The sequence below is a fragment of the Pelophylax lessonae genome (assembly GCF_965119305.1).
Source record: "Pelophylax lessonae genome assembly, chromosome: 6".
NCBI classification, from domain to species: Eukaryota; Metazoa; Chordata; class Amphibia; order Anura; family Ranidae; genus Pelophylax; species Pelophylax lessonae.
Genome location: NC_138773.1, coordinates 126291311 through 126312072, shown reverse-complemented (window position 1 = coordinate 126312072; position 20762 = coordinate 126291311). Strand labels below are relative to the sequence as shown.

At 42.6% G+C, this 20762-nt stretch overlaps 1 protein-coding gene across 3 annotated transcripts in view; it reads right to left on the bottom strand.

Annotated features, from left to right (window-relative positions):
• MYH11 (myosin heavy chain 11) overlaps positions 1 to 20762 on the bottom strand; it is a 146236-nt gene that overhangs the window by 114111 nt on the left and 11363 nt on the right. For all 3 annotated transcript variants that reach the window (XM_082260656.1, XM_082260657.1, XM_082260658.1), the window contains exon 2: positions 20111 to 20466. In XM_082260656.1, coding sequence (XP_082116782.1) covers positions 20111 to 20449 — 339 coding nt within the window. In that variant the 5' untranslated portion in view covers positions 20450 to 20466. The remainder of the gene's footprint in view (positions 1 to 20110; positions 20467 to 20762) is intronic.

Below are 20762 nucleotides of genomic sequence, written 5' to 3'. Positions count from 1 at the left end.
CAGAAAGGTTTGTACAGACCTTCAAACGCTATTTCAAAGCTACTGTGGCTACAAGTAAACAACAGTCCCTGTCACCCCAGCAGCTGGACTCCTTCCTTTCTGCTTACAGAACCACACCACATGCAACCACTGGGAAAACTCCAGCTGAACTTCTTTTGGGTCGGCAGCCATGGACTGTTTTGGATATGCTCCGCCCTCAAACGGTCCAGGAACATGTACGGCAGTCCCAAGACAAGAGGGTCGAACACGACGAGATTCCCCGGTTTACAGCCCAGCAAAAGGTATGGGCCCGATCTTATGGCGCTTCCAACACTCGTTGGCTTCCTGCTATCGTCGCAGAGACTTTGGGACCCAAAATGTATAGGGTCTGCCTGGAAGATGGTTCCATTTGCAGACGGCATGCGGACCAATTGCGTTCTCGTTCTCAGCTGCCCGAATCCCTGACATCGGCTGCACCTCCAGTGTCTCAAGGATCTGCTCCTACCGGATCAGGAGGCATTGAGACTGATGCTTGGGGAGACTCTGAACTTTTGAACTCAGCTCCAACAGAGCCCTCCAGCCCTGGTCCAGAGGTCTGCTCACCCTCTGAGCTAGGGAATCCCCTCTTGGCCCCGCCGGTGTCCATTCCGGCCAGCCCTGCTTCCTCCAGCCCCGAGTCGCTGGGTGCCCGTCCTCAACGACACTGTCGCCCTCCTGACCGGTTTCAAATGCAAGACCGGTTACGAGACTTTCGACGGGCCCGCCGAAAGTGATCCGCTGCCATTTTCTCCCCGGAGCTTCCCTGGAAGTTGTTCTCACATCCGGACGTGGAAGAAACCATGTAAATCTCCTGAGTTGGAGGACTGTATTGGACAATTATGAGTTACTGTTTTATGCCTGTTCTCGTTTTGTTGTTTTTTTTTTTTTTTGTTTTTTGTTTTTTTTTTAGGTATGGATGGAAGGTGTTATACCTGAAGGGTTTCACATGTACTGTCACTTTAAGGCTGGCTCCACCCAGGAGTGATGACAAGGGTCAAGGGGCAGAGTGGCCATCTTTAGACACATGCAGAGATGTATTGATATGCAGAGCTGTCCTGTAATGCTGTACAGTGAGTCCTGAATAAACAACCGTTGTTCCAGACCAGAGTCCTGTGTCTCTCACAACACGGAGAATATAACAGATTCCATCAAAAAAAATGTTCTAGTCAGCTCAGTTCATGGTTTTAAAAAAGACATTTACAGCTAATAACACCATAGTTTCTTTATCTAAGGAAAGGGACAAAGAAATACTTGCACTATTAAGAAGATTTAAAATGGTATTTAACCAAAAAATGTAATAAATTACAGTTTACTGATCACTAGATGCAGTGGCTGCATTTTGGAGTTTTTTTCAGCTGTTTTCACCTGGTGACCTGGCCGGTAACACCCCTCTCGTATTAGGCTGGCCACACGTTACACAATTTCCTTGTACAATTTTTCTTTAGATTTACCAAAGGCATGAGGTCAAACCTAAACTCTTTCCATTTGTATGGAGTCGGACCGGCCCTTGCAATACATAGTTGAAGGTAAATCTAAAGGAAATTGAATAAGAAAATTGTGTATAGTATGGCCAGCTTTAGGTTGCCCACACTCTCGATGATGGAGCAACAGAGTATTTGATGCATTAGCAGATTAAAGCTGGCCATACATTATACAATTCTCTTGTACAATTTATCAAAAACATTTTACATACGTTACAGAGCTGACCACTGTAAGCACCCATGTCAGTGGTAAATGGCTTGCCTCAACCCTGTAACTGCTACATATGCAGGGCAGCTTGTTCTGGTGACAAACAACAGACTTACTGGCAGGATTACCAGGTGAAAATGAAAGTGGTTCCAAAGGCTGAATTTTTTTCTTTCATGCATGGGAAAGGAGGATGCAAAGTCAACCCTTACTTATTTCTAATAAATAAATACACAACTCCCATTCTTAGTTTTGGCATAGAAATGGCCGCGGCACTTTATTGGTTTTAATTTATAATCATTTTAAAATCTTTGAAATTATTTATTCAACAAAATCATCAAATTATTAACCAATACCAAAATATACAATCTGTATATAAATATCAATAAATAAATAAATCAATCAATCTCGCTTAGTCACAGAACTCAAGCGAAAATATATAACTCAAGTATTAACCAAAACAAAGTCCCCCCCTTGATTCAAGGGTGACATACCCCACATAAAGTGCCTGCGACGGGAGGGAGGGAGGGGAGCTCGTCAGGCAGCCTCCAGTCAGGGATGTGAGAGACCCCCTTCTGTGGACCCCCTTATAAAGACTGCCTGAAGGTTCTGGAAGGAGCGCGCGAGTAGAGCTTTCCCGCCCGAACTGCGCTGCATTCTTAAAGGGGCAGCGTCCCAAAAATTACCACACATTTAAAACTGCATTTTTTTTTTTTAAACAAAAATTGTCGCATCCCCTTCACCATGTCTGCGGGCGCCAATTCTTTCGCCCGCTTTTCCTTCTATGCATGAAGGTAAAAAAAAACGTTCTGTGTGCAGCAGCCATTGGCTCCCCCTTCTGACAATCACAGCCAGTGAGCCAATGAGAAGCGGCTCAGTATGGCACCTGCTTGGGTGCCCTCATTGCAAGCTGCTTGTTTTGGGGGTACATTACAGGAGGTAGGGGCCAGGAGTGCAGACAGGGGACCCCAAAGAGAGAAGGATCAGGGCTGCTCTGTAAAAAAACACTGCACAGAGCAGATAAATAGGACATGTTTGTTTTTTTTGTTTTTTTATTGTGGACTTAATAAAGGACTTGTCAAAAACTTTTGTACTGTCTTTATTCACTTTTACACTTTTTTTGGCGAAGAGGTAGGGGTACTATGTACCTCAAACTCATTCACATAGGGGAGTGGTATCTGGGAGCCCCCTTGTTAAAAGTGGGCTTCTAGATCTTGATAAGATCCCCGCCTTCAGACCCCCACAAGCACAGCCCAGGTTTGTGGGGAAGAGGCCCTTGTCCCCATCAACATAGCAGAGCCCCCCTGCCCCAAAGCACCCCCCCATGTTGAGGGCATGTGGCCTCCTATGGTTCAGGTGGGGGGGTGCTGGTATGAATCTTGGATGGATTTTAGGGGGGGGGCACGCCATTTTTTAAAAAATATTTTAGCATGAAGTTCCCCTTCAAATCCATACCACGTGTTTTTTTCCCCAATTTTTCTTTTGGTGGCAATATCTTGTTTTACTTTCAGCTGTCAGCGGGGCAACGTGCTGACAGCTAATGACTCATCAGTTGTTAAGAAAGTGGCGGCCAGCTTCCCGACTCGCTCCTTAGCAACCAGCTGTACACAGTGTGTTAAAGTGAAAAAAAAACCCCGCAAACACATGAAAAACTGCAACACTTGCATTTCTGCTGCGGCTCCATTGAAGTCTCTTACACGCAAAACCCAATCTGCTGTGGGAAAAAAGGTCCCTTTTCCAAAAATGCACTAACTGAAAAACGCATAGATATGAAAATGTATTATAGGAAACCATGTTAAATGGACTGTAGTGCGTTTCTGCAAACTGCAAAACACACTAAAAAAAGCATAGGTGTGAACGTAGGGTAAGAATTTTCACGGGAGACATACATGCTCAATATTTGCAGATCATATAGCTTTAAATGTTTTTTTAACGATATGTGCTTCCCTGTTACATGTTTTTAATGGAAATTTGTAAAGCCTCTTTTCTTCAGAGAAACAAAAACTATAGATTCAGTGTACTTTGTATCTTTGTCTTCATCATAGTGACAAGATGTTTGTGGGTGGAGCTAAAAGCCAGCTGACACAAGGAAACTTTATGGAGTTCACAAACATGACACATCATTTTATCTTTATTTCTACAGCTTCTCCGACAGCAAATAAAGATTGTTTGGCTGTACTTCTGTGGATCACATGAGTGCAGTTCGTTGTGCACTCCTGTGACGTGTTTTCAGCAGACAGCGGTCAGTCACAGAGCCGGTCCAGGCTGGGGGAAGATCATGATAATAAAGCCGGGATCCGCCCAAAAATCTTGGACCAGCATTTGGCTCAGCCTCTCATCGAGTTGCTGAGAGCCAGAACCAGCAGCTCCCACCCCCTCCACAGCCCAGTGCTCCAGTGAGTATGGAGGGGTCAGAGCAGACAGTGGTGACTGATAGTGCTCACGGAGCTCTGACAACCAAGTGATCAGTGGTGTTTGATCGCTCGGTCCTCAGTCTTAGAGCTGACGGGGAACCGATGCTGCATCCACCTAGGTAAGTATGATTCTGAAAAAAACGAAAAGAAACAAACTTATCTTTTAGTGCCGGTTCACACTGAAGCAGCACGACTTTCGGGGCGACCTGTGAAGTCGCGTGCACCGCGACTTCGCCACGACTTGCACGGACTTCATATAATGAATGTCTATGCAAGTCGCCCCAGGTCGCCCCGAAGTAGTACAGGACCCTTTTTCTAAGTCGGAGCGACTTGTGTCGCTCCTATTAGAACCGTTCCTGTACTACACTATGGGACGTGACGGTGCGTGACTTATCAGGCTGACCAAGTCGCCTGACAAGTCGTACTAGTGTGAATGGACACTTAAAGAAGATCTTCAGCTAAAAATAACCAGATACAACAGAATAATAATTAAAAGACAAAACAACAAAATGCAACATTGACTCTCAGTTTGAAGATGCTTCCCCATCAAACCCCCCCCCCCCCATACTTTTTATGCTGCTAGATTTTCTCACTCTAACAGCCAGCACCATTCAATCCACTGCCCCTGAGTCCTGGTCATCTTGGACCAGCTACAGACTGTTAGACCCCTTTCCCACTGATGCACTTTTGCTGCTCTGGAACCTACCTTTCCAGGGGGACAAAAGGACATAAAAATGGATTTGCCTTTAAAGCCTATGAGATTTTTCACATTGCTGAGCTGGGTTTGAAAAGTCTTGCGTGTTGCATCTTTGGTGCACGTTTAAAAAGTCAATGGAAAACGCACCAAAAATGCACCCAGGGTTAATTTTTAGGTACATTTTGGGGTCATCTGGTAAAAAATATGCTGGTTGTTAAGGAGCGGGCACCCGCCAACATCCTTAACAACCAGTGGATATCCAATTGTTAATTAGACAGCACATGTCGGCTTTCTTAAAGTGGTTGGTGGTGGTTTTTTACCATGCATTCTATATATGAAGGTAAAAAACCTTCAGTGTGCTGCTCCCCCCACAGCCCTCCAATACTCACCTGAGCCACCTCTCGATCCAGCGATGTGCACGGAAGCCTCAGCTACCCCAGGTCTCTCTCTCTTCATTGGATGAGTCGCTGGCTCCAACTACTGTCAATCACAGTCAGTGAGCCAATGAGGTGAGGGGCAGGGCCGATCAATGGCTCAATGTGTTTTATGGACATATAACCCAAGGCTTGAGAGTGAGCATGCATCAGTGCCCCAATAGCAAGCGGTTTACTATTGGGAGCACTGGTCAAGTGGGAGAGGCCAGAAGTGCTGGCAGGGGACCCGAGAATGAAAAGGATCAGGGTTGCTCTGTGTAAAAACCATTGCACAGAGCATGACTTTTTTTTTTAACCAAACCTTTGATATCACTTTAACAAGCAGGGGGATGAAAACAATGTACAGCCTCCTTCCCCCTTGGTGGTCACCAGTAGTGGGGTTCAGGCTGGCCTCCCTACCTCCTCCCCTCAGATCCGGCATTCCCTTGCCTCCTCCCCTCAAATTTTCAGAGCTGATGTTCCCTGCTGTACCACTCCGACTACTCCCCCCTCTGATGGTAGCAATGCTCCTGAGCTGGAGCATGCTGAATATGGGGGAGGCATTATCACTGGTTGTTAAGGACTCTGGTGGGTTCTGGCTCCCTAACAACCACCCGCTGGTGTCCTTAACTACCAAATAATAGCCAGTTGTTAAGAAGCCAGTTCCAACGGCATCCTTAACCACCAGCTTTTCACGATTTATTTATTTTTTTAACGCACAATGCATTTTATAAGCACTGCACTGAACTGGACCATGAAAAAAAAAGCAACACAGTCACTCTGCTTTCTCTTGCTATCAGCATGCTTTTTGTCAGAACATGAACTGAATGGCTGCTACTTTTTTCTCTCACACTCCAAACCTGCAATAAAGAGACTGATACCAGGTAAAATTCAGATACTTACTCTGCCTGCATTTAAATTATACATTTAATGATGTATTCATTATTACAACACTGCATTCATTCTGTCACCTCTATGTCAGGAACATGGTGCATGCCTAAATTCTGGTCTACTTTAGTGTATTGGCAGCCCTTTCAAATGAGAAGGCATGACATAACAGGCATTAACAAGCATACGTTAACGCGCCACAATGGGTTGCTCAGATCTAAAAGTGGCCAAAGATACACTATAAATGGTACTCTGCATTAGTAGGTCTGCAGGGAGCTGTTTATTCATTGTATACACAAACTATTATTAAAAGTGGACAAAAGATTAATAAATAAAATGTCTTTGAAGATAACCACCATTTTTGAAGAATAACTTTTTTTTTTACCTTTATGGCCCCTGTCAGTTCATATTGCTGTCTGTGACACTGTTAGGGAGATTCAGCCTCTCAATTGTCCTGTTTACCATTATCATTAAAAATGAAAGTGAAAGAAATCCCAATTTTGGGTTGTCATCAAACAGGAATAGAGGAAACATCTTCCAATGTGGACACAGGTGACAACCAGAAATTCCCTCACTTCAGGGGAATGCCTTTCACTTCCATTTGTGGTTATGGGGCAGGAAGTGAAGGAAAATCTCCCCAGCGGGACACAGATGGATAACAAAAACCTGATGGAGGTTATAACCCTCCCTTACTATGAGACTGCGCTAGCCTGGAATTTCTTCCTAGAACCCCAATATACCTACCTACAAACCGTAAGTGCCAATAGTGGACCCACTATCTACCAACGCTCTTTGAAGTCACAAATAAAATATGCTCACTTTACCAAACAATAAAGTCACCAACAACATATATATGATTTTTATACCTATATTTAGAGTATCCAGTGCAAGGGGAAGCAATCTAAGAATCTCCCACTACCCTGGAGCCGTTATGTGACTGCAATTGTTGCAGCACCAGTTGTAAGTCCAACTCTCATTCATACTTCATATGAAAGATTTCTGACACTTCCATGTTCCTTTCCATCATACATAACTCCTGTATATATACTATTCCAGGCCGCACTCACTTTGGTTGCTGCGATTCTATAAAGACACAGGGAAGCTTACATGAAAAAAGGCAGACTTATGTATGTATAATTAATGTACTACTGTCACTTTCTGTGACCCAACACTGTATATATAGTCAATAACTGATTTGTTATTGCTACGAGACTGGGTGACAAATCTTTGAAAAAGGCTGAAAAATAGCTGAAACGCGTTAGAATTTGGATGACCTCTGTGAACATTTTTTCCTAAACCACCTGCAGGACAAACAGAGATAACATCGATATTAATGTCACCATACTCACACCTGTCACAGTTTCATTTGAATCTCCTTTCTACCTTTTTCACCTTTGGGCCTTTAACCCAAACACCTATCAACACAATTTATGTGTTATCTTGATTTATGTATATTCAATGTAAAATAAATGTATCCGTCTTTTTACATATCAACTGGTGTACATGATAACTTGCCCTTAAAGTCCTACCCCTTTTGGCCTGAGGCACCATAATATCCCCATACTATAACCCTCCCTTACTCTAACCAAAATGAAAACAAAACATTTTAACGTTTAATAACCTTATTTTACCTGAAGTGGAGATGGGGACAACATATGTATAACACTGAAATCACATTTACAACTTGGATATGACGTTTTTAAACTTGTTTTTTCTACTTGATTTAATGCTAGTAGATGCCCTTCTAATCTCAATTAACCACTTAAGCCCCGGAAGATTTTACCCCCATTCCGACCAGGAGGTTTTTTGCGATTTTTTACTGCTTGATTTTAACGGACAATTGCGCGGTCGTGCGACGCTGTACCTAAACGAATTTCACGTCCTTTTTTTCCCACAAACAGAGCTTTCTTTTGGTGGTATTTGATCACCTGTGCGATTTTTTGATCATGTGCTATAAACAAAAAAAGAGCGTAAATTTTGCAAAAATAACAATATTTTTCACATTTTTTTATATGAAATTCCCCCAAAAAAATGTAAAAATCAAAATTTTTTTACATTTTCGGCCAATTTGTTTTATGCTACATATGTGTGTTAAAAAAAATTGCAAAAAGCGTATTTTGATTGGTTTGCGCAAAAGTTATCGCGTTTACTAACAAAGGGAAAGATTTTTGTCATTTTTGGTGTTTTTTTTTTAACGAGTAATGGCGGCGATCTGCGATTTTTTTTGCGGGACTGCGACATTGCGGCGGACAGATCGGACCCTTGACTGACATTTTTGACACTTTTGGGGTTACCAGTGACATTACTGCAGTAATCAGTGCTAAAAATATGCACTGTTACTGTAAAAATGACACTGGCAGGGAAGGGGTTAACTGTATTGGAGAGGGAGGGGTTAAGTGTGTCCTAGGGGCCTGTTTCTAACTGTGATGGGACATGTCTCCTATTGTAAAAACAGAGATCAACGGTTCTACATAGTAGAACCGTCTGATCTCCATTTTTACACAGGGGAGAATGACAGGCGGCTTGTTTACATAAGCCGCCCGCCTTTCTCCCGCTCTACCGACGATCATAGTGTGACCGGCGGACATCGGGTCCGCCGGTCACATGCGCGGATTCCTCCGTGAACGAGCCGCGGCGGGTGCGCGCCTCAGCGGGCGCGCGCTCGCCCGCTATTGGCTCACAAACCGGTCACAGACTAGTGACGTATATATACGTCACTTTGCCTGGCCGGGGCTGACCGCCGCAGTATATCTACTTGCAGCGGTCGGGAAGCCGTTAAAAAAAAAAAAAAAAGTAGCATAACAGTGAGATTGTTGGCGAAAATTTTTAAAATATTTAAATATTGAAAATAATAACCAGTTGATTCCTTTTAAACAAAGAATAAATTTTTACCTGAAAAACTCACATCATGAGTTGAGCATAACCACATTATATTTACTAGGATACCTTGACTAGTTATAGTCCCAGATCAAAGTAGACATGCCAGGACAGGGAAGTAGATTAAGTCCAGATAATATAATGGATAATATGATAAAAGTAATAGCTTACAATTTTGCAGTCATCACTAGCAAGTATCCAGAACACTTGTTGCAGATTGTTAAACTCATTATACTCAAAGTAAATTCTTGAAAATGTTCCAAGTAAGGAAGATCTGCCAAACCTTCAGTGTGTACAAAGCAACAAATGTTCATGCTTCAGAAGCATGTACAATTTGACTTAGTCTTTGAAATTAGTGAAACAAGGGAAGAACCCTTATTACTGTTCAAACATTGGAGTAGAACACCACTCTCATCTTTCTACAAAATATGTGAAGTAGGCACTCCATTCCTATGCTCCATGCTTTTTTTACCTGAATAATAAAAAATGAGTCAATTTGAAAATATTACAGGTGAACGGTGTGCCTTGTCTTTGTTCTTTAAATAGATTACTAGTATATGGAAATGTATCATTATCCTTTTCTGGCATGTTATAATGCAGACACTGGGTATTGGGTATGAGTTCACTGTAAAAATAAAAATGGCTTATTTTTTCTACTAGCCAGAGACTGCCTTGTGAGAGATGATTGTCATGTTAGAGACTCCTTGGTTAGAGAAAGACTTTCATGCAAGAAAATGTCTTGTTAGAGGCCACCTTTGCAATGAATAACATTTGTCAGCTCACCCTGTTCAAGAAAGAGAACCTTTTAAGGAACTGATCACCATGTATGTATGCCCTACTCCCCTTTCCCGTGTTTTGTTTTTTAAGAGTCCCTGTACGCAGACTACTATATATATCAAAATTAGGGATGGGCTAGGTGTTTGAGTCGAACATAAGTTCAACTCGAACTTCAGCTGTTCGTGTGTCCGCTGGGGTGCTTGGCGGGAAGTTCGCCCGCCGATGGGTGCCCCATAATGCACTGCGCTCTTGCAGTGCATTGATTGCTAATGATTGGCCAAAGCCTGCACCTGACCTGTATGCTTTGGCAAATCACAGCACAATGTACTATGAGAGCCATGATTGGCCAAAGGCAGAGTGCCTTTGGCCAATCATGGCTCAGGGGCTAAGTCCACACCCCACACTATATAAGCCAGCTGCTTACACGGCAGTCGTGTATAGTGTATGATAATAGAGGTTAGGCAGGTAGTTAGTGGATAGTAAGTTCAGTCAGTTTAGTGCAGTCAGTGTTGTGTACAGGCATTCTTCACTTTTAAAATGTATAGATATTTTGTAGTCCTGGGTCCCCTCTCGGTGCTCCCCAAGTTTGGTGTCCCTGTCACTTATGGTTCGTGAGCAGTGCCATGTCAAGTTGACCAATATTTCCCAGGAGCAGTACCATGTCAAGCTGACTAATATTTCCCATAGATGCCAACATTAAAGACAGGGAGCAGTGCCATGTCAAGCTGACCAATATTTTCCCATAGATGCCAATGAGCACTGTAAGCTAAAAATTGGTCTTGGCAGGAAGGAGGTGAAAGTGCCCTGTATTTAAGTGTTTAAGGGGAACACGGCTTGTGGTCCCCCCCAAAATCTATACCAGGCCCTTTGGGTCTTGTATAGATTTTAAGGGGGACTCCATGACAAAATAAAAAAAAAATGGTGCGGAGTCCCCCCCCCCATAATCCATACCAAACCTTTATCCGAGCATGCAGGCCAGGAAAAGTAGGGGGATGAGTGAGCGCCCCCCCCCCCTCCTGAACTATACCAGTCTGCTTGCCCTCAACATGGGGAGGGTGCCTTAGAGTGCCCCCCAAAGCACCTTGTCCCCATATTGATTAAGGACCTCTTCCTGACAACCCTGGGCTGTGGTTGTGGGGGTCTGCGGGTGGGGGGCTTATCGGAATCTGGAAGCCCCCTTTAACAAGAGGGCCCACAGATCCTCCCCCCCCCCCGTGAATGGGTATTGGGTACATTGTACCCCTTCTCATTCACCAAAAAAGTGTAAAAAAGTAAAAACCACATGAAACAGTTTTTGACAAGTTCTTTATTAAAAAGAAAAAAAAATTGTGTCCCGCGATATAAATCCATCGTTAAGCATGATGCCCGCCGGACCCCGAAAAATAGAATACATAACCCGGTGGCACCGCCCCTTCTGATGTCATTTTTTTTCTTTTTAATAAAGGACTTTTCAAAAACTGTTTCCTGTGGTTTTAAATTTTTTAAATTTTTTTGGTGAATGGCTACGGGTGCGATGTACCCGATACCCATTCACATGGAGGGGGGCGGGATTTGGGGGACCCCTTGTTAAAGGGGGCTTGCAGATTTCGATAAGCTCCCCACCCGCAGACCCTGACAACCACAGCCCAGGGTTGGTAGGAAGAGGCCCTTTGTCCCCATCAACATGGAAAAAAGGTGCATTGGGGTGGGGGCATGTGACCTAGTATGGTTCGGGGGGGCTTGCTCATTCCCCCCCTTTCCTGATCTGCCAGGCTACATGCTTGGATAAGGGTCTGGTATGGATTCTGGGGGAAACCCCATGCCGGTTTATTTTTGTTAAATTTTGGCGTGGGATTCCACTTAAAATTCATACCAGGCCTGAAGGGTCTGGCATGGACTAGGGGGTGACCCTACGCCATTTTTTTCATTTTTCTTTTTATCTGTATTGCTGGGAGCCAGCAATACATTACAGCTGAGAGCCAGTTTAAATTACATTTTTTCCTTTAGAAATGTCAGTATTGCTGCATCAGGCTCCATACATCGTACAGATGCACCACTTTACAGGCACATTAAGGGGACCGCCCAAGCAAAATATTTAAAGGAATTTTTCCTTTTTATTGTTTCCAATTAAGCATCATTAAAATCACTGCTCCTTTAAAAATTATCTTTTAAAAAAACTTTTTTGCATTGATACAAGGGCAATACCCAGGTCTCCATACACTTTTTATGACAATAACTTGCATATAAGCCTTTAAAATTAGGACTTTTGATTTTTTATGTTCGTGTCCCATAGACTTTAATAGGGTTTGCATGTTCGCTAGAACTTTTTCCCTGTTTGGGATGTTCTGGTGCAAACCGAACAGGGGGTTGTTCAGCTCATCACTAATCAAAATTTGTATTCCTTCCATCTGTCTGTCTTAACTCAAGACAACCATACTTCTTCTCCTACTACCCCACCCTAGACCTCTGTCTAGTGGAAAGCATAACATCATGTAGGAATCGATGATACTCCATGATGGTGATGAACATGGTGATGTGCCTCAGTCCTCATAGGGTGGCACAGCGACTGAGAGAGTGCTTCAAAAGAACGGAGCAAAAGCCTGGCTTAAAGGGGATCTGAACCCAAAAACAAAAATGTAATATGTTGCAGCTTATTAGTCCTTAGATGTAGTGAATAAGAAAGAAGTTACTTATAAGAAGGACACTGAGATTCTAGTAGGATCTACAGGTCATTTTCTTTGGTTGCCTAAACTAAAGCAGCCGACACATCTAAGGGCCAGTGGGCTAAAATATATAATATTTTTATCTGGTTTAGATATCCTTTAACAGAAAACTCTTGAATTCAACCAGGGACCTCCAAATGTTTCAGTATGCGTGCTGCATTGTTTATTTTATATTTTAAACACAGGCAGAATACAATCAGCTTTATAAGTGGACAAATCAAATTTGAATAACATTGCAGACTTTAGCATGAAACGCATTACCATTTATGTTCCTGTCGTACCTGTGATGTGATTTTAATGCTTCAATAAAGATACCAAGGAGTATAGCAATATTCTGCATTTTTGCACGCTATTGAATCTCACAGATGAGCTGTGCAGCACCCTGGGTTCCAGTTCTCATGGTCTCTATCAGAGTCTCCTCTTACATCAGGGCCAGAAAAAATCTTGCAGTGGGCCAGATTTGACCAGTGGGCCCTAGTTTCGAGATTCCTACGCTACAGTAAATGTTTTGCATTTTCTTCCTTTTAAGCTAGTGTTTTTTTTTTCCATGTACTAATGTCAACAAATGAAGAAATTTAACTGTATATGGCCTAAGGATATACTGTAGCTGTATACACTAAAATGACACTAATTGGCCCACCATTCTCCAGTATCAAGGTAGAATGATCTATGGTTGTGAAATATAGGTTCTACCTTTCTTTTAGCATTTAATCATAAGCATATACATATGTGTATATATATATATATGTGTATATATATATATATATATATATATATATATATATATATATATACAGTATCTCACAGAAGTGAGTACACCCCTCACATCTTTGTAAATATTATATTATATATTTTCATGTGACAACACTGAAGAAATGACACTTTGCTACAATGTAAAGTAGTGAGTGTACAGCTTGTATAACAGTGTAAATTTGCTGTCCCCTCAAAATAACTCAACACAGCCATTAATGTCTAAACCGCTGGCAACAAAGGTGAGTACACCCCTAAGTGACAATATCCGAATTGGGCCCAATTAGCCATTTTCCCTCCCCGGTGTCATGTGACTCGTTAGTGTTACAAGATCTCAGGTGTGAATGGGGAACAGGTGTGTTAAATTTGGTGTTATCGCTCTCACTCTCTCATACTGGTCACTGGAAGTTCAACATGGCACCTCATAGCAAAGAACTCTATGAGGATCTGAAAAAAAAATGGTTGCTCTACATAAAGATGGCCTAAGTTATATGAAGTTTGCCAAGACCCTGAAACTGAGCAGCAGCATGGTGACCAAGACCATACAGCGGTTTAACAGGACAGGTTCCGCTCAGAACAGGCCTCGCCATGGTCGACCAAAGAAGTTACGTGCATGTGCTCAGCGTCATATCCAGAGGTTGTCTTTGGAAAATAGACGTATGAGTGCTGCCAGCATTTCTTAAGAGGTTGAAGGGGCGGGAGGTCAGCCTGTCAATGCTCAGATCATACGCCGCACACTGCATCTAATTGGTCTGTATGACTGTCATCCCAGAAGGAAGCCTCTTCTAAAGATGATGCACAAGAAAGCACACAAACAGTTTGCTGAAGACAAGCAGACTAAGGACATGGATTACTGGAACTATGTCCTGTGGTCTGATGAGACCAAGATAAACTTATTTGGTGCAGAGTGTCAAGCGTGTGTGGCGGCAACCAGGTGCGGAGTATGAAGTCAAGTGAGTCTTGCCTACAGTCAAGCATGGTGGTGGGAATGTCATGGTCTGGGGCTCCATGAGTGCTGCCAACACTGGGGAGCTACAGTTCATTGAGGGATCCATGAATGCCAACATGTACTGTGACATACTGAAGCAGAGCATGATCCCCTCCCTTCGGAGACTGGGGCGCAAGGAAGTATTCCAACATGATTATAACCCCAAACACACCTCCAAGACACCTGCTGCCTTGCTAAAGAAGCTGAGGATAAAGTGATGGACTGACCAAGCATGTCTCCAGACCTAAACCCTATTGAGTATCTGTAGGGCATCCTCAAACAGAAGGTAGAGGAGCACAAGGTCTCTAACATCCACCAGCTCCATGATGTTGTCATGGAGGAATGGAAGAGGACTCCATGTGAAGCTCTGGTGAACTCCATGCCCAAGAGGGTTAAGGCAGTGCTGGGAAATAATGGTGACCTCACAAAATATTGACACTTTGGGCCCAATTTGGACATGTTCACTTAGGGATGTACTCACTTTTGTTGCCAGCAGTTTAGACATTAATGGCTTTGTGTTGAGTTATTTTGAGGGGACAACAAATTTACACTGTTATACAAGCTGTACACTCACTACTTTACATTGTAGAAAGTGTCCTTTCTTCAGTGTTGTCACATGAAAAGATAGAATAAAATATTTACAAAAATGTGAGGGGTGTACTCACTTTTGTGAGATACCGTATGTACAGAATATATATATATTTTTCAAATACATTATTTACTGTCAAAAAAGCAGACCAGACCACCAACATGAAAGATATATGCATAAACAATGCTGTGAATGTGAATGTCATTAGCCCCTAACTTGTTCTTACTTGTGTTTAATGGAGCAAATATTTGTGTGATTATTAAAAATGTTTATACAAAATGTGGATCTTACAATAACTGCCACAGCTGTCACTGCGCAAAGATTCAACACCAAAAATAAAGTGACATTTCTAAAATTGGAAATTATTTCATGTCAAAAGTGTTTTATTTATTTTAGTTCACTGACTTATTTTAGGCTAACTAGTTGCTATTGGTTACTGCATTTTGGACGATGATTGAAATTTTGCACTTCATTATTAATAAACCAGATTGGATGATATTTATCAAATATTCTCAGAGTAGAATTGTCTATGTCTGCATGGCTTATTGTACTCACATTCTCACATTCCTTCTGCTCGTATAATATAGAAAGGTATACTAGAGAACCTGAATATTATTATGTGTAACAAGCACTAGTGTGTAATATACCATTCTGTCTTTATATTCCTATTAGCAATTGGTCTGAATTATATACATGTTAAAGTAATTGTAAAGTCTCAGTTTTTGAAAAACAAAACAAAAAACAAACTTGTTATACTTACCTGCTGTGTGCAGTGGGTTTTGCACAGAGTGCCCCTGATCATCCTCTTCTTTTCTGGTCCCTTTTAGTGGCCCTGGCCACTCCCTCCTGACGAGTGCCCCCACAGGAAGCAGCTTGCTATGGGGGCACCCGAGCCGAGTAACAGCTCCCTGTGCCCATTCAGACACTGAACCACAACACGGCTACACCCCCTCTCTCCCCTGATTGGCTGACTGACTTTGATTGACAGCAGTGGGAGCCAATTGCGTCGTACTGCTGTCCCAACCAATGGGGAGGTGAGTCCAAGGCAGCTGAAACTCCTGCAACATCGCTGGATAGAGATGGGTTTAGGTAACTATTAGAGGGGATGAGGGGGGCTGCTGCACACAGAAGGTTTTTTTCTTTATCTTAATGCATAGAATCAGGACCGCTGTTAGAAAACACGGGGCCCCATACAGCCTACCTGGCAGGGCCCTCCCCAAATATATCAAGACAATATTTCACTAAAAATACACTAAAATCATTATTAGCGGACACAAACATAACAGAGAACCTGTGTGAATTAGCCCTTTTTAATTGTTTTGTACATTTGTTTTACATAAAAAAATTATACATTTTTTTAAAAATGTAAAAATTTTGTTACAATTTTAGTTTACAACTTGATAAAATGATTCATTACATCATTTAAATATCATTTTTTAATTTTTTTTTTACAATTTGTTATTTTTCTACAGCACAGGGCAGCCTGCAGCGCTTTGGGGGTGGGGGGGCACAGTAAAAGGGGGGCACACAGTGGGGGGGGGGTGGCACAGTGAAAGAGGGGCACATGGGGAGGGGGATCAGAAGCAGGCAGAACAGGGGAAGGGTGATCGGTGTCGGAGAAGTAATTACAGAAACAATGCCCTATGTCTGTGTCTCTCCCTGCAGCAGCTGAAAGCTGGTAGGAGAGGGAGAAACTGGTTTTCAGCTCCTGCTGAAGGCCGCACAGGGCATCCTTCTGTAATTGCCCCTCTGCCTAACCACACTAATTCCCCATGCTGTTGGGACCCCCCTGTTTGCCTGGACCCCCTACAGAAGGACTGGTGCCCCCCATCAGTGGCCCTGCATAGAACGCATTATGTTTCAAAACCTTCAGCCTTTACAATCCATTTAACTGTTTAACTTTTACTTACCTCATCCTCCACTCTCTCCTGGCAGTCGACACTCCCCCATGCTCTGGCAATGGATTGTCCTCACATCCAATGCATGGATATGGACTACGCATCGATCTTGATGACAATAGGATCTTAAACCACTGAAGCATTGGGGAGAAGATATTGTGGGGACTAGTCTAGCAGCTTGGAGGAGCGGAAAAGCAGGTAAATAGATCTATTTTCACAATGCCCCCAGACCCAAACAAGCAGTCCTTGCTTTAAGGGAAAACTCTCTAGTTTCCTAGAATTCAGCTTTGAATATATTTCTCAATAGCCAGAAAGGAGGTAAATCCACTTGGTGTGCACCAAATGTCTTTGCAAACCCAACAAATACCCAGTACACTTAGCAGCAACATTTTCACTGTGTTGTATATAACCTGTGCAGAGCATCACTGTGGGAGGGATTCAGCAGGCTCACCTACTACACGCCGCCTGCAGAAAACTACAGGATGGGTGGATACAAGACCAGGCACATTGCACAATGAGAGAGGAGCCGTGACTGGTCTTTGTAACAGGAAGCTCTAGCACAGAGGCAAAGTTCTGTGCTGGATTATGGGACACATCTGGACAACAAAAATTTTACCAAGCACACCAAAATGTAGGTGAGAATACACATGCCTGGAGTATAGCTTTAATACTGTTTTTGTATACAGAATTGCAATGCTCTCCATTGTAAATGTAAGCAGCTGGAACAGTATAACTTAAAGCAGTATTAAACCCAAAAACAAAAATGTTATATATTGCTGATTACCAAGCATTAGTTGTGTTGGCTGCATTAGTTTTCAAATTTTTAGACCTGCTTCCCTCTACTTTTATCTGGTGATCTGGTCAGTAACACACCTCCTTTATTCAGGTAATATAGAAGAAATTGCTGCACTCCAGGTATCATCAAAATACTGGTTTATTAACCGAACATCCCAATGTGGCAAACAACAGGTAGACGCGTTTCCACACTAGCAAATGTGCTTAATCATTAGCATTGGTAATAATTAAGCACACTTTCTAGTGTGTGAATTGTGTCTACCTGTCGTTTGTTTGCCACATTGGGATGTTCGGTTAATAAACCAGTATTTTGATGATACCTGGAGTGCAGCCATTTCTTCTATATTGATTGTCTGCAGGGGCGAGCCGAGGCGTGCACCTGTACATCATCAGGCTTCTTGATTTACCTGGAGCAGTGAGTCTTCCTTGTCTTTGTATCCTTCATTCAGGTGCCTACACTCTAGATCTGGGGTCTTCAAACTACGGCCCTCCAGTTGTTCAGGAACTACAATTCCCATCACACCGAGTCATGTCTGTGAATGTCAGAGTTTTACAATGCTCATGGGATGTGTAGTTCTGCAACAGCTGGAGGGCCGTAGTTTAAAGATCCCTGCGCCCAGATGAAGGAATAACAAAGATACATTTGGACAGCAGCATTTATTAATCTGGGGGGGGGGGGGGGAGTGAGATGTACTAGCAGATTAAAATACACTAACAAATTGAAGTCAAACTCCAGCTAAAATGTATTTGGCAAGTACAGCAAGACAGGTTTGTTCCTTTTGGGATAAAGGTTTTGCATATATAAATAGAAGCTGATTACTGTACGCACCCCTGTCAGTGTTAAATGGTTTGTCTCAACCCTCCTAAAACAACAGACATAACGACAGGATCACTACGAAAGCCTAAAAAAGAAAACTAATGCAGCCATTACATCTAAGAATTGGTAAGTTGCAACTTAATAAATGTTTGCTTTTGGGTTTAATACTGCTTTAATTGTGAACCTTATTTATTGAGTCAGTAATTTTTTGTGTAGAAAACTCTTGTCAGCGATGCGTCACTGTTTTTTTATATTGTAAATGTATCTTTCTGCCTGTCTTTTCTATATATGTATCTATCCATTTAAAAACTCGATTTTCTAATCATTTATCTCATTTGTAATGAGAAATAATTATATTTTACATTATTTGTAAAAAGGCTTTTCTAAGTAAAATTAATTGTATTTTTTTTCTTATTCTTTATTCTTTGTTTTCTTTTTTCTTTTCTTGCTATGAAAAGCCTGAGTACCATGTACCTGCATGCTCCTTTATGCTTCATCAAAGCAAAAAACAGAGGACGGATTCACAAATCAACACAGTGCTTAGTAAACTGTGATTTGTTATGTGATTACTGTCTAGTGACTATGATTGACCACTACCTAGAGACCACTGTTATTGGATTCCAGCCTGTTTACCATGTTGTTTGAAGGAATGCTTTCATGAGAGATATATGAAAACTTCCATTGGCTCTCCTTAAAAAATCTGGCTGACTTATTGTCACATGAACTCTGTTTTCAGAAATCAGTGCTCTGTGCAGATGACAAAAGCACTGTTTGGCATTTAAAAAAATCCCTGAGGCACAAAAATGCATTGATGTAAATGTGTTCAATAGGAACCTACGTTAAAAATGATGTCCTGTGTTTCCGCAAAAAGCATGAAAAAAACGCATTTGTGTGAACCGAGTCTTAATGTGTTTAGGAGTATTGAGGGTTGGCATCGTAGAAAATCCAAGCAACCAGCAATTTCAGCAGGAAGTCAAATAATGACAGCCCTGTTTTCCTTGCAGTGGCGGCCCATCCATTGGGGGCGCAGGGGCGCCGCCCCCCCATCCATGCATCCGGCCCCCTAACCTACCTGCAGGGCGCCGGACGCATGGATTCCAATGGGGTTTTTATTTTGAAGCACGTGATTAGAGCCAGAGGCTCTAATAGGCTTCAAAAAAGGGTGGGCTCAGGGCACAGAGCCCACCCAGTTGTGTGACAATAGCGAATGAATTTTCGCTATTGTCACACGGATTCTCCTTCTGGCCAATCAGTAAGCGGGTCCTGAGACCCGTTTCCCAATGGGCCGAAAGGAGAAGCCATCCTATTGGCGAAGGAGGAGGGAGGAGATGCAGGGGAAGCCCGACACACGGAGAAGACTGAAGGGGAAGCCGCCACCGCCGCTGCCTCCACATGTCAGTCCAGGGTGAGTGAGCCGGCGACCGGGGGGGTATGGACGCGCACAAAGCGGTTCAGAGCTTTCAGGTCCAGAATAGGACGCACCTTGCCCCCTTGAGCTGGTGTGGTCCGGGGGGGGGGGGGGGGTATGGTGTGCAGGCTGGAGCTGGTGTGGTCTGTCTGGTGCCCCCCCGGCCCATGGAGCACCAGCCGCCACTGATAACACATCTATATAAATGCTTCTAGGGCTGTTGCTGGATTCACTACTTTTACAATTTTTTATTTTTTTATACACTGTAGTTGCAATACCAATTATCTTAATGGAAGGTGCTATGCTAAAAATCACTCCAAAGTTACAACAAACACAATTATATTTAATGCATTGCACTAAAACACAAAGATTTATACTGTAAATGCAACTTACATAGATGAGGCCAGAGAAGTATCTCTCTCTTATGTTGTGCAGAACAGATGCTTCATTAAGGCACGTCAGCTCCGCCATGTCCTCCACTTTGGAGAACTTTGGGGGGTTCATTTTCTGGATATCATCCTTGTTTAGTGTCAATTTCTTTCCATTTTCCAATTCCACCAGGACCTCGTCACCTTTCTCTTCCTTGATACTTGCCGCTTCAAATCCATGTTTCTCAGATGGCACCCAAACCTGTTTTTTGGCAGTCCAATCTGCCTGGGCAGCAGGGCTGTTTATGTAATCTTTGTCCAGAAAAAGGAATTTTTCATCTTCGGACAACGTTTTTTGTGACATTTTGACTGAAAGGTTACCTATTAGGCAAACATTAAAAAAAAAAAATAATTAGTGACAAATGCACAACAAAATTGTATATAAAACAGCTTTCTTTGTAAAGTAATTTAAAGAGCCATTATCATTCCACCTGTAATTGTCAGATATGCCTTAAATTTTGATTCCTTGCCTACTTCAAGGCAGCTGCTATGCCCACATTGCTGCAGGCATCAGCAGTGCAACTAGAGATAGCACTTGAATAAACGAATGGTTTATCTCAGTAGTGTGAGATTAAGGTTCTCTGTTTAAGGATTTCTATGGGAATATACAGTGTGCT